Genomic DNA, 13250 nt, shown 5'->3' on the forward strand with positions numbered 1-13250 from the left:
TCAAAAGGGCAGAAATATGGAGAACAAAATTTCTATATCATTGTAATTTGCTAAGATTACATTCAGTAAAAGGCTCCAGTCACCAGGTAGAGTGTCTGAGAATAAACGCATGCTAAGACGGCTTTGTGGGATTTTGTCTTATCCACAATATTGCAGAACTGCGAGTTCTTTCACATTTATTAAATGGGTAAGTGAGAGAGACATTTTCTCAGTTTCTCTCACTGAGCATGCCAACACTCAGCCAGAAGCCCATCTCTGTGGATTAAGACAAGGGGGCTGAAGATTGCGTAACCAAGAGTCAGAAACTCTTGAATATTTATCATCAAGGAATTGTCTCCCAGAGAGAGACTTAATAATAGAGAAAGAGCACAATCTGTCCAGTAGAAGAAAACAAAACAGAGCATCAGAAGGAGGACACTTTGAGCAGCTCTCAGCTCAGGGGGAGTTCTGTAGAGAAGCTTGGAGTTCTGAAGGTAGAGGACATGCTGGTGGTGCTTGTGGAGAAGAAACACCATGTAGCCACTGGCCCCTCCCATGGCGCCCTGGAACACTGCGTCTCTCAGGACCATGAGAGGGAGAACAATCCATTTTATATTCTGACCTTCTAGCATAAAATAACAATAGTTGTAGCCACTCTTAAGATGTGATATATTTAGACCTATACTTTTGATAGAATGGATTAGATTCATACTTATCAAAGCATTGAGTATCCAAAAGACAGAGAAGAACGGAAGGATGTGCCATGCAGACGTTGGCCTGAGCCTCCTCCACTCAAATGCTCTGGGACTGATGATGATGGCCTGGACCACAGTGAGGAGACTGCTGGTGCAGATGGAGAGGCCACGGGCCACCCTCTCCAGGTAAACAATGATCTTACAGCCTATGTCATCCAGGAAGTTTCTCAAACCAAGAGCTACAATTGTCTTTGGCAATCCTTTTGCAAGAAGAATTATGATGTTTATAAAAGCCAAGTGGATGAGAATCAGGTGTATGGGTTTCTTCTCAGGGCCTCCCAATAAACTGAGCATATAATTCACAGAAACGGAAATGTTCCCCAGGATGCCAACCATAGTCATAAAGAGGAAAACTATTTCCTTAATAAACTCCAAATCCATTTTTACTTCCTAAGTAGAAAAACTTGTTTCCTAGATGCAAGGATGCAAACAAATTTTCAAGAAAGCATTAGTAATGGCAGACATACATCTGAAAAACACATTTTGTGTTGTATCATTTTCTGGTACTTAAGAGGCAGTGGGGACAGATTAGGTCCCTGGCACTCCTACCTTTACCTGCAGACTCTCTGACATTGTGTGTGCTCTGGCAGGTGAGTTTGGTAACTGGTATTCAAATCTAAAGTTTTATAGATTTTTTAAAATAGCTCTACACCAGCAAAAATTGGGTTGTCAAAATCTCTCTCTCTCTCTCTCTCTCTCTCTCTCTCTCTCTCTCTGTATGTATGTATATATGTATGTATGCATTGTCCTTGTTAACTGCCAGCATAATTGAATTGAACTCCAGATTTCCCCAAGCAAAATTTCTCCCTCTATTTCATGTTTCCCCACACAGTTCCCAAAGCCTGAGGCTACTGCTTAACCTGTCTGCCTTCCCCAACACCGCCCCCCCAAACACACAGACACACAGGCACAGAAACACTCAGACACACAAACACAGACACAGACACAGACACAGACACACACACACACACACACACACACACACACACAGCAACCCTGCTGTGTCAACATCTGTAACATCTCTTAGACTTAGTACCTTTGCCTTCCACATTGCCTACTCTTTTGTTCGATATTCCTTTTTTATTTGCATCTTGATTGGTATAACAATTTCTAGAATTACATTTGGCTTCAAGACTTTATAACTTCTATTTCGATATCTTAATATTTCCAAGGATTTTACACTGACCACTCTGTGATTTCACTCCATACAAATGCTGACTAGTCGTTCCTATAAGTTAGTCCTCAGTGTCAAGTCAAATTGTTTAACTTTTCTAGATCAGGCCCCAGAGTTAAAGCTGGATCATGAAAAAATACACTGAGACATTCATGTGACCACCAGGTTGCAGCCCAGGAGGGTGTCTAGAGAAACACTTGGTGCTGCCTAGGAAGGAGGGTATCAGAGAGATGTGGTCCTAGGGGGTGACTCAGGGCATCTGTGGCCACAGTGAGTGACCTCAGGGCACCTAAGGGAGCATGGAGCAGCTCTGGACAAGATGCTGTTGCTGATGTGGGTGGGGGAAGGGGATTGGCGAGGTGTTAGGTGCTGCCATGAGATGAGTGCAGTTGCTGAGTTGCGGGTTCTTTAAATGGCTACATATAGCACACATAGCACAGTAGTTTGTTGTGAGCAGGGATTCACCCATCTAAGAGGTCATGGCATCATTTGCTTCTGTGGCGGCTTGCGAGCAGCAGTTATGTCAATTAGCTTTGCAGACTGTTCTGCTCCTGTTGCCTGTTTGTTGGGCAGGCTGCTTTGTTCTCCATTAGTCTGAGCTGATTCCAGGACTTAGACCTGGACTTAGACCTGTTTGGGAGCTCCGTTCTCATTTCTTAGGGGTCTGTGGTAATCTTTGGGCACTTTTTCTAGAATAAGAGGAATCTGGATGCCTTAGTGGCTCTATGGTTTGTGTGCATCCTGAGTTCTTGGAATGCCTTTGTCCTCTTAGCTCCCTCCTGTTAAACTCATGGGATTGCTTTCAGTCTCCATGTCCTGATGATGCAGTGCACGACTTTCATGAACCTAGCCTTGATGCCAAATTAGGGTCCAGGTGGCCTCATGAGTTTAGAAATGTCAATTACTGCCTTTCCACTGCTCCTCAGACAGAGAAGTAATTATCACCTGTATCAGTGCATCCTAGAAACCACTGTACCATCCTACATATCTGCACATGATGAAACATGCTCCAGACATTAATAGCAAGCTCATTAACATTCATTAACATATAAATGTAAATCTTGTTTAGTAAGACATTAGAATCTGTCAAAATCACTGTAATTATTCACCCCCACTCCTGATGAAAAATACAACCCTTTTTCTGCTGGGTTTATGTTTGCTTTCCTGGGGATTCCCCCTTTTTTCCAGTCCTCTTTTACAACTTACAAACTTACAAACTTCGAGTCACATTTGAGAGCAGATTCTGATCTTCTAATACATGATTCCTCTGTACTGAAGTGGGCTGTCAGAGGAGGGAGGAGCAACTCACCCCCACTTTATCTTGGGAAATGCTGCAGGAAGTTAAATGCTACAGGATGGGCTTGTGCTTAGATAGATGGGCGATCCCATGGTTGGGTCTCACCCCCAGGAGCCTTAGGCAGCCTATATCCATTCATCCTGATTTTCTAAAAACAGCAAGCAAGCAAACAAACAGAACCAAAAAGAGATAGATTATTGTTCTTTGCTGTTTAGTGCTGGGATGAAGTTAAGATGAGCTGTTTCAGGATGTGCTAGTTCACAGCCTGGACCCTTCACTGCAGGATTTCCCAGATGACAATGACAACTCTTACACTTATTGGTTTATAGTTTTCTACATGCACCAGGGATGCAATCAGTATAGTTGAGATAAATATGTATAATAATTGTGTAGTATAATTGAGAGACTGTAAGGGTGCATATAAAAGGAAAGCCTCCAAATTGGGAGTAATAATGTAATTGTAAAAGAAAACATGTGCCAATATTTGAAAAGTGGAAATGCATCAAAAGTGAAAATGACAAACCTTACAAACACTAGTGACACTGTTGAAGCCACAATCCTGGTAAACATGGAGGCTAAAACAAAAGTTTTTGTTTATTTTCTTTTGTCTTGTTATTTTTGAGAAAGAGTTTCCTTATGAAAACCAGGGTAGCCTTGAAGAACAATTATTTTGCCTCAATCTCTCTAGTGCTGATGATATAGCAGTGTATCCTGGTTGTCTCCAGTGTTTGATAGACATCTGAAAATCTTCTCTATCTTACTGATTCCTTTAAAAAGGCAAGGAGGTAACCTCAGGAAAAGGCCTACCCCGAGCTCTGTCATGGTATTCCAGCCTGAGGATGGGCAGCGATGCCTCAACATTTCTGTTCCATTTCTGTAACTCCAGGAAGGAGTCCCCTTCAATCTTTTTGAGGCAGGTCCTTGTCAGGGTCAGAAGGAAAGTGGAAGACCCAAGGCTCACAGAGCCTCTCAACTACCCCCTGGCTTAGTCAGAGAGAGACTTCAGCTTTAATGAAACTCTCCACAGCACAGCTGAGAGGATGGAAGATCTTACCTCTGTGCACTCACCTGGACCTCTGTGGTGCAGACAGGCTCTGGGGCATCTCTGGGAAGGTGACAGATGCCAGGTCATATTTGTACTGTCTGGATCTGTGGGGCTCTTGGTGCCAACAGGTATTGCAGATGTCAAGTCTCATGTTGTCACAGTGTCAGGGGCAAGCAAGGGCTCTGCAGGGCCTCAGTCCCTGAAGCACAGCTTCCCTCTCTCCCCACAGTTATTACATCTGTTTTGCTCAGAAGTCATTTCAAGCTTAATTAGGATTTAATTATTTTGAGAGGAAGGATGTGAGGTGAGAAAATGAACAACTACCCAAGTTTCTGTGGACTGAGCTTCCTATGTCTCCAGACTGGTTTTGACCTTCCCAAAGTGCCAGGCTGTCACCAAGGAGTCTTTAATTTCTTAAATCTCTTATTAGACAGCAGGAGAATAAATGACGCTCTCAGCACTGGGAATTTTCCTCCCTGAGCAAGTCCCAACCATGAACCAGGACATGTTTAGTGCCCCTTGCCTACCTGTGACTGTCTGTAGTGAATGTCTTTGCTGTAACTGTTTCATTCCTGTACATTAAATATCATGTGAGAGTTGAATTATGAATGTCTCCCCAATCTTGGCCTTATTGTAAATGCAATCCTTACTTATCATAAAACTTACTAAGGACACTTCAAAAACTATATGTGCCCGAGAGTGGTCATTTCAGATACATTTCATTCTAGTGACTAGGAGGCTGTTCTTATGCCAGATGCAAAATGATGTAAATACATGTGGGTGCAGGGCTGAGATTCGAATGATGACATCATCATTTTGTTCTTGAAGAGAGAGCACCAGTGGGTTTCCTTGGAGATGAACCACTGGTTCTGCCCCCCCTGTCCTTCTTGATGGTGTCTCCATAGATGTATGTCCAGATGACACAAAAGAATATGAAAATGCTTCTGTAAATGAAATGACAGCTTTTGAGGAAACCACACATTTAATACTCTCTATTTGCTTATTTATTTATTTTGGTTTTTCGAGGCAGGGTTTCTCTGTGTAGCCTTGACTGTCCTGGACTCACTTTGTAGACCAGGCTGGCCTCGAACTCACAGCGATCCGCCTGCCTCTGCCTCCCAAGTGCTGGGATTACAGGCGTGTGCCATCACACCCGGCAATACTCTCTATTGAATCGGGGAAATCCAGGTGCAGAGAAACTATGCTGTACATTACTTTTTTCTGGGTAGATAGAAATTTAACTAAAATAATTTTTTTCTGGTCCAACAAGGCTGCTTCCCTCTATTTTTTTTTTAGACAGGGTTTCTCTGGGTAGCACTTCCTGTCCTGTAACTCACTGTGTAGATTATTTTGGCCTCAATCACAGAGATCTGCCTTCTTTTGTCTCCTGAATGGGATTAAAGGTCTAATTATCACTGTTGGGTCTCTGATTTTGTTTAGACAACTTCCACTTTTCTCCTTTGTCTTTGAAATATAAAGAAAAATAGGTTAAGGCTTGTAGAGGTTTGCCTAGTTTATTCGATCAAAGATAAAATGTCAGAAAAAAAAATCCTTCTTTCAGCTTTCACTTGGGAGGAGTTATGTAGAGAAAATTGGTCACCCAAATAGAAGACAAGCTGGGGGTTACTGGTGACCTCCATTTTGTCCTGCAAGCTGAGCTCGTCATATAAAGGATATTCCCCTGTTACAGAGTGGCACTTAGATGAATGGATCATGGCTGGGGAGATGGCTCAGAGGTTAAAGTGCTTTGCTTCCTAGTGTGGGTAGCACCTCACTTCAATGCCTGGTGGGGAGGCAGCTTGCCTGTAATTCCAGCCCCAGAAGCCATGGACAGGCTCTCCATGGAGGAACTGGGAAGTGGGATGAGCCGTTTGCTGTGCTCTGTGTCTGACTGAAAGACCCTGACTGAATAGAGTGGAAGATGGAGGATGATTCCTGATATCAACCTCAGTTTCATGCATGCAGATGAGCACAGATGTGCTTGTGTGAACCCCCCCACCCCACTCAGAAAGATGCACTCACATTCAAAACACACACACACGAAAAATGGAAATTGCAAAGAGTTTCATAAGGTCACCGATTTCTTAAGGAAATTAGGAAACAAACTGACAAAGCAAATGGCTTTATTTGTCGTTTGGCAAAACCAGGGAGTGAAAGAATCATCCTTTCTCTCTGCTTCTGTTTAAGCAATGATACCGAAGGACTCATGTACTGTGGTATAGGCTCAATTTTTCTAGCAATTATATTTTATTACGAACTTATTAACCGAGAGTACCTCACTTATAACCCGACTAACCTAACCAATAGGAAAAGGAGATTAAAGAATACAATAATGAAACTGTAAGAATATCAATTCCGAGGAACAATTCTCCTGGTGTAATCAGCAGGATTTTTTCTGCTGGAACCTGAAGCAACCAGAACCTGGAGACTCAGGCAGAGCATGGAGGCCTGAAGGCTTCCCTCCAGTGGTTCTCTTTAGGAGCATCTCAAAGTAGAGCAATGAACAGCCAAAACTATCCCCACTCTCTCTCCAAAGGCCTCACCTCTTGTTTATGTCTTGTTTATGGCTCACATTTGTATCTCCTCTCAGAATTTGTTCAAAGATGTTTTTTAGCTGGTTAACAAACAATCTCTTCCACACAGTGATTTGACTTCTAAGAGGATAAACATCACCTGCTTTCTCACAGGTTTTTTTCTTATACCCGACTTGTGATCTAAACAAAAAACATGTTTATCTATCCTTTATCTATCCCTTGTATATTACTCATATTCCATCCCATACAGGTTTACCAGGTCCGTTGTCAAAAGGAAATGAAGAAATAGACAAATTGTTAATAGGTAATGTATTCAAAGCCTCAAAATTTCATGAAAAACATCATGTTAACCATAAGGGTTTGAAGAAAAGATTCCCAATCACTTGGCAACAAGCCAGAGAAATAATTAACAGGTGGTCTACATGTTCCTTGTATAATCAAATCCCATTACCTGTTGGAATTAACCCGAAAGGTACCAAAAGGAATAGAATGGCAGATGGATTTGTTTCTTTTTTGCAGAATTTGGAAAGGTGAGATACGTGCATCGTACCATCAATACATATTCAGGTTTTCAATTGGCAACTGCCTTAGGTTCTGAAAGGGCTGACTATATAATTACTCATTTATTGGAAAAAATTTGGCAATTATGGGAATACCTGCATAAATTAAGACTGACAATGCTCCTGCATATGTGTCCCTTAAGATGAAAAACATTCTTTATATATTATAATACACATCACTGGTATAACTCACAACCCCACAGGGCAAGCAATTGTAGAAAGAGCTAATCATACCTTAAACAAAAGGAAGAGTAATGCTCCCCCCAGCGACCGATTAAATAATGCTTTGTTGACTTTAAATTTTCTTAATGTTAATGATGAAAGGACGACAGCAGCCGAGAGACATAGCATGATAGGAAAAAAAAAACCTGAGGAATTAGGATAGCTAATTTTTTATAAAGATTTGTCAACTATGAAATGAAAACTTGAAATAGTTTAGAGATGGGGTCATGGATATGTATATGTCTCCACAGGGAGTGAAGAAATATGGTTACTGACAAAACTTATAAAGATAAGATATGGCCATATTGCATGACATCCTTTCATACAGCTTGGAGATCTAATGCCCTCTTCTGGCCTGTTGGTGTACATTCAGGCAGAGCCCTGTATAGTTTGTACATCTTGCTTGTCCTGTAAGTATACATATTAATAATCTGCCTCAGGCACAAGGATCAGAGTGCCTCAATTGTTGTTTCCTTGAAAAATTATATATATACAAATATATAATATACTAATTATTTCAAAAGTTTGCATATTTTCAGAGCAAGAACAGGACAGTAATGAAGACTGAACCTTTGCCTCTGGCACTACTGTTTCCTCAAGAAATTACATGCATATCAACATTAAAAGGGCTAGCCCAAGGAATGGATCCTAAAAAGACTGGACAGTAACAGATACAGCTAGCTTTTCCAACGCTTGGCCAATATCTTGTTTTGTTTTGTTTTGTTTTCCTTTCTTTCCCAAGGGTACCAAAGAAATATTTTTTACCCTCAGACAACAAAAACTAATTTTGGAAACATGATGCCCCAATTCCCAGTAGGTGGGGTGGGTGTTTGGTGGGGTTACCAATGTTCATTTTTGCCTAAAGGGGATAGCTATCAGTTACTAAAAGTTTCATTTATGGATTTCTTTCTTCTATCTTTCTTTCTCTCTAATCTTTCTATCACATCTAACATTAGGGAAAAAGGGGGAAGGAAGGGAGGATATAGATTTATAGAATAAAAGCTAGATTATTGAATCTACTAGCCTCAAATATCTTACATTGGTATTGTAGATTGATGCAAATTTAAGACTATTCTGATTGATGGAAATTTAAGACTATTTTATTCAACTTTTGCTTCATGTTGATAAAAACTTAATTTGTATATTGTTGTTCAACTTTTGCTTTATGTATTATATGTTGTATGTTGATAAAAATTTAAATTGTATATTGTATGTTGCTAGAAAGTTAAAATAACTTTATTCAACATTTATTTAAAGTATTATTCATGTACAACTCCTTTGAAAAGGTGATGTATTATAAAAGCTAACTGATATAACCTGTTCAGGATGATAGGAGATAAAAGTTAGTATTTAGTTACCTATAAATCTTACTACATACTAAATTACTTAATTACAGAACAGGTTTATTTAGTTTATTGTATATGTCTTCAAAGAAATAGATTGATAACTGTAAGAATAGATAAAAAGATGGTGTTCAAACTCTTCAGAGATCCACAGAATATGGCATTTAATGATAAAGGGCTTTTCTGACAGAGAAAGATATCTGCTCCTGGGGACACATCCAGTCTACATCAATGAGGGCATCAAGAGATGAGGATGGCAGAATAGTCACTGGACTGAGGAACTGCTCTTATCTCTACTGCTGATGACAGATTGACTGTCTGCTATGATCAAGAGTGATGCTGAGAAGTTGACTGTCTAGCTTTGCAAAGACTAGGTGGACCAGACCATAAAAATTCCTGCTTCATAGAGCAGTTTGTTGGATGTTTTGGGCTGACAGGGATGAAGACTGATTGCTCCAACGATGGAGAGAATCTGATGACCGTCTAGGGGTCAGCTCTCTCTGTCCTATCCACATATGGACGTTGGAAGTTGCCTGCCTGCAGTTCCTTTACACTAGATAGGATTTCCTTCTTGGGTGTCTGATGAGATTGAAGACTAGCTAGCCACAGTGTTACTATAAGTTTTAGTTTAAGAATTAAAAACGTATTTATAGATTGGTAATTGCAATTTCTAATGAAGAGACTTTAGAAAACTTTAGACAATAGGAAAGGACTCTCTTTGAGAGGATAGTGGAATACTTTCTCCAAGATTAACAAATACAAAAGGACTGGGTTATGTTTTTGATACCTAATGATTCTGTATATATGTATATTTGTGTATATAGTTCTTAATTATTTTTTAAAAGGAAAAGGGGGTCTGTGGAAGGATGGTAGGCTTTGTCCCAGGTAAAGGCAGTCTTGGCGGGCTTTGCTCCTCGGAAACACCACAGATATCCCACTGAAATGGACATTGGGATGGACTGGGAGGAGTCATCCTGGGTCAGGAACTAAGAAAAAGGACTGGAGACTTCAATCAGGCTAGTGTGTGACAAACTGACCATCAAGGGGAGGAGGGAACCAGAGGAGAGCCTGGGGGCTGCTGGATGACTGGGAGAAGCAAGAGAGAGCAGAGAGAGCAGGCTGTGGTGGTGCGGGTTGCTTTGTTCTGGGTGAGAATCTGCATACACACCCAGAGATGCTAACAAATTCGCCCCTTGGAACTGATTCCTGAAAGGTTTATTCTTGTTCTCCTTAACGTCTTTTCCTTCCTGTATAGGATAGTTGGGCTGTATAATAATGTCTAATTGATAATAAAACAAGAGACAACAAGGAGATGCCCAACTCTCCTAAGAACAGACAGGAAAGAGTGGCTGCTTAAGAGCAGTGCAAGGAAGGAGAGTTAGTTCAGTTTGGTGCAGTTCAATTGAGTGCAGTTGAGTTCATGCAGTCAGTGCAGTTCAGTTTGTGGAGTTCAAAGGTAGTTTTTCCAAGCACAGTAATTAAATGAGAATCTGAGAGAAGCTAGTTTGAATCAGTCAGCTTGGAGAAAAGTTTTGATGCAGAACAGCTGAGTTGAACCAACCAACCAGAGTTCAGAAAGAACTAGAAAGCCTGAGCTTATTCAGCAGTAAGTCCCAGAGGATGAACACAGTCTAGGTGAGGTTAGCATATGGAGGGTGGAAGCTGAACCATTCAAGGTCCAGGCTACAGGAGATTAGATTGTACAGAGGCCAGAAGTTTCCAGGACTAGGCCTAGCGATAGATAGAGCTTGGGTATGGCTCCCTCAAATGAGGAAATAAAAAGAACATTTACAGATTACTATGATGAAACAGTGTATTCCAAATACAACAGGGTTGGTGAACAAATGAACAAGTAATTTTAGCAGCGCACATAAGACCTACACAATTTCTGGGTAGTCAGGGTCCCAGCGCTAAGAAATAAGTAGACAGGAAGCCTCACCATTAATTAATAACCTATTTGCAATTAATAATTTGTGGAAAAGGGAAAATCACCTTTCTCCAATGAAATGTCACTGAGTGAAATGCAACCAAACTCTAGGGCAGGCCCTGTATCCAGAAACAGTTTTCTAATACAAAATGAATTACATGTTTTTATTTTTGTTTTGTTTTATGAGCTTTCTGTTCTCTGGGGGAAATTTTTCCCCTTTGTTTTTGTTTTGTTTTGTTGTTTCTTGTTGTTGGATTTTTAAATTATTCTTTTGATTTTCCTCTCTTCAGGTTTTTGTTTTGGTTTGGGGAGTGGGGCTAGCACAAGAGAACAAACAAAGTTAGGAGGGTTAGTGAGTATGGAGGATGGATAGAGTTTGGGGGAAGAAAATAATGTTATCTAAAATATTGTACAAAAAATTTTAAGTTACATTCATGGTGTTTTGGCTAACTGCATTTGGCAACCTTCTAGAAAACATTTTTCCTATCTTTGTGAGTCTAAAATTCTGATTGAGAATCAATATCTATCATATCTCATCTCTGTCAACTCAAAGTCTCTAGCTAGACCTAAAAACATCTTTTTTTTTTTTTTTTGTGACAGGGTTTCTCTGTGTAGCCTTGACTATCCTGGACTCACTTTGTAGACCAGGCTGGCCTCGAACTCACAGCGATCTGCCTGCCTCTGCCTCCCAAATGCCGAAAAATATCCAGAAACTGATCCATTTAGATTATAAGAAATATCTTCCAAAGGTTTAGGTGGTAGATGGAGGGGGAGAGGACGAGACAAGTTTAGTCCAAAGAGCCCGGACCCCTTGGGCACTGCTCATCATCCTTCTCCTTACTCACAGAGACTATAATTATATTCAGAAAGTTTCTGGGTTCAGTGGATGACACAGCACCAGGGAGAAGCCAGGCATGGAGCCTTTGCCCTGGGGATGCAAAATTCCTGGGTGTGACATCCTGACACCTTGCTTGAGCACAAGGACTTGAGTTGATAAACAGGGCCTGGCTGTGCTGTGAGGACACCCACCCTGAGCCTCCGCACAGGTGAGTGCTGCCAAGTCATGGAGGATAGGGCTGCATTTAATGTCAGAAGAAATCTGTGGAGGGCTGACGTGTGGGAGAGAAGGATGTGGGCTCTCTGTCACTCTGGAAGAGGAAAGTGGCAGGATTCAGGGAGAAGACAGTCTATCGTTTCCTAACTGCAGTCCAGAACAGTTTGAGAGTCCACAAGGACAGTGCGTGTGGTCACTGGGCCAGAGCTGCTGCTTACACAGGGCAGGCAGGGATGGGAGACAGAGGACACTGCAGTGCAGCCTGGAGTAGGAAGCGCTGGTTCCCACAGCTCCTGCACAATCTTTGTGTAATTTTCCCTCCAAAGACTGAGAACTTTGTTCTGAGCTGTATGATTTCTGATGACTTCAGTCTGTGTAGATCAGTGCTCTCTTTTTCTTTATTGTGATTTAATTTACTGCTAATTTCCTCTTTCCCCAGACTCAGTGTAAACCACAGAATGTGAGAATTGTGGGTAAAAAAATGTGAGGCTATAGATTGACACTAACAACTGATTTTAGAAAATGGATCTTTAGAGTATGCTGAATGCTTCCCTAGGCACTGTGTGCCAGCTTGTTGACTCCTCCAAACACACCTATATTGAATTAAATAAAATTTACATATAAAAAGTTTTTAAAAGCCAACATATATGCTCAAAATGATTAATATATGAAACGAGAAAGCCAGAATTTAATCTGTATCGGGTAGTCACAAAACATGTTCTTGTGATTCTAGAGTTTTCTATTTCTAAAGCTTTGTGAACAATCAAGGTTCTGGAATATTATATATATATATATATATATATATATATATATATATATATATATATATATATATATATACACCTCCACTACATCATTTGTTGCAAAATCCTTCATTTAACTTGATGACTGCAGACTGAATTGATTTATTCTAACATGGTGGTGGTAAAGAGCTTGTAAACATTCGTACATGTAAGTAAAATGTACATATATGAACTGAAGAGCTGGCTCAGTGGTTAAGGACAATCACTTCTCCCACACAGTTCCCTGATTCCATTACCAGCACCAACAGGGTGCAACTCCAGTTTTAGGGTATTCAATGCCTTATTCTGGCCTCTGCAGGCACCAGGCATACAACCGATGCCCAGACATATATGTAGAAAACAGGCAAATACACAAAATGATTATGATATATAAATATCATATTTATTTCTCTCTGATGGTTTCCAAATAGATGTAAATGAAATTTTTGCATTCCAGGTATGACACTATTTAGGAAACAGAGACAGCTTCATCATTTCAAAATATATTTTTGATATCTAAAAAAAGAGGCGTATCTTTATAAATGCAAGGTAACTAATGTACTAAGGCATCCCTCAGG

At 40.5% G+C, this 13250-nt stretch overlaps 1 protein-coding gene across 1 annotated transcript; it reads right to left on the reverse strand.

Annotated features, from left to right (window-relative positions):
• Positions 1-218: 218 nt before the first annotated feature.
• On the reverse strand, positions 219-1115 carry LOC311604646 (vomeronasal type-1 receptor 3-like; the record flags this gene model as incomplete). The annotated part of the gene is made up of 1 exon (XM_084794661.1): positions 219-1115. The coding sequence occupies one exon, from the start codon at positions 1113-1115 to the stop codon at positions 219-221; it is 897 nt and encodes a 298-aa protein (XP_084650787.1).
• Between the last annotated feature and the right edge of the window lie 12135 nt (positions 1116-13250).

This window comes from Acomys minous (genome assembly GCF_964271855.1).
Source record: "Acomys minous genome assembly, chromosome: 9".
Lineage (NCBI taxonomy): Eukaryota > Metazoa > Chordata > Mammalia > Rodentia > Muridae > Acomys > Acomys minous.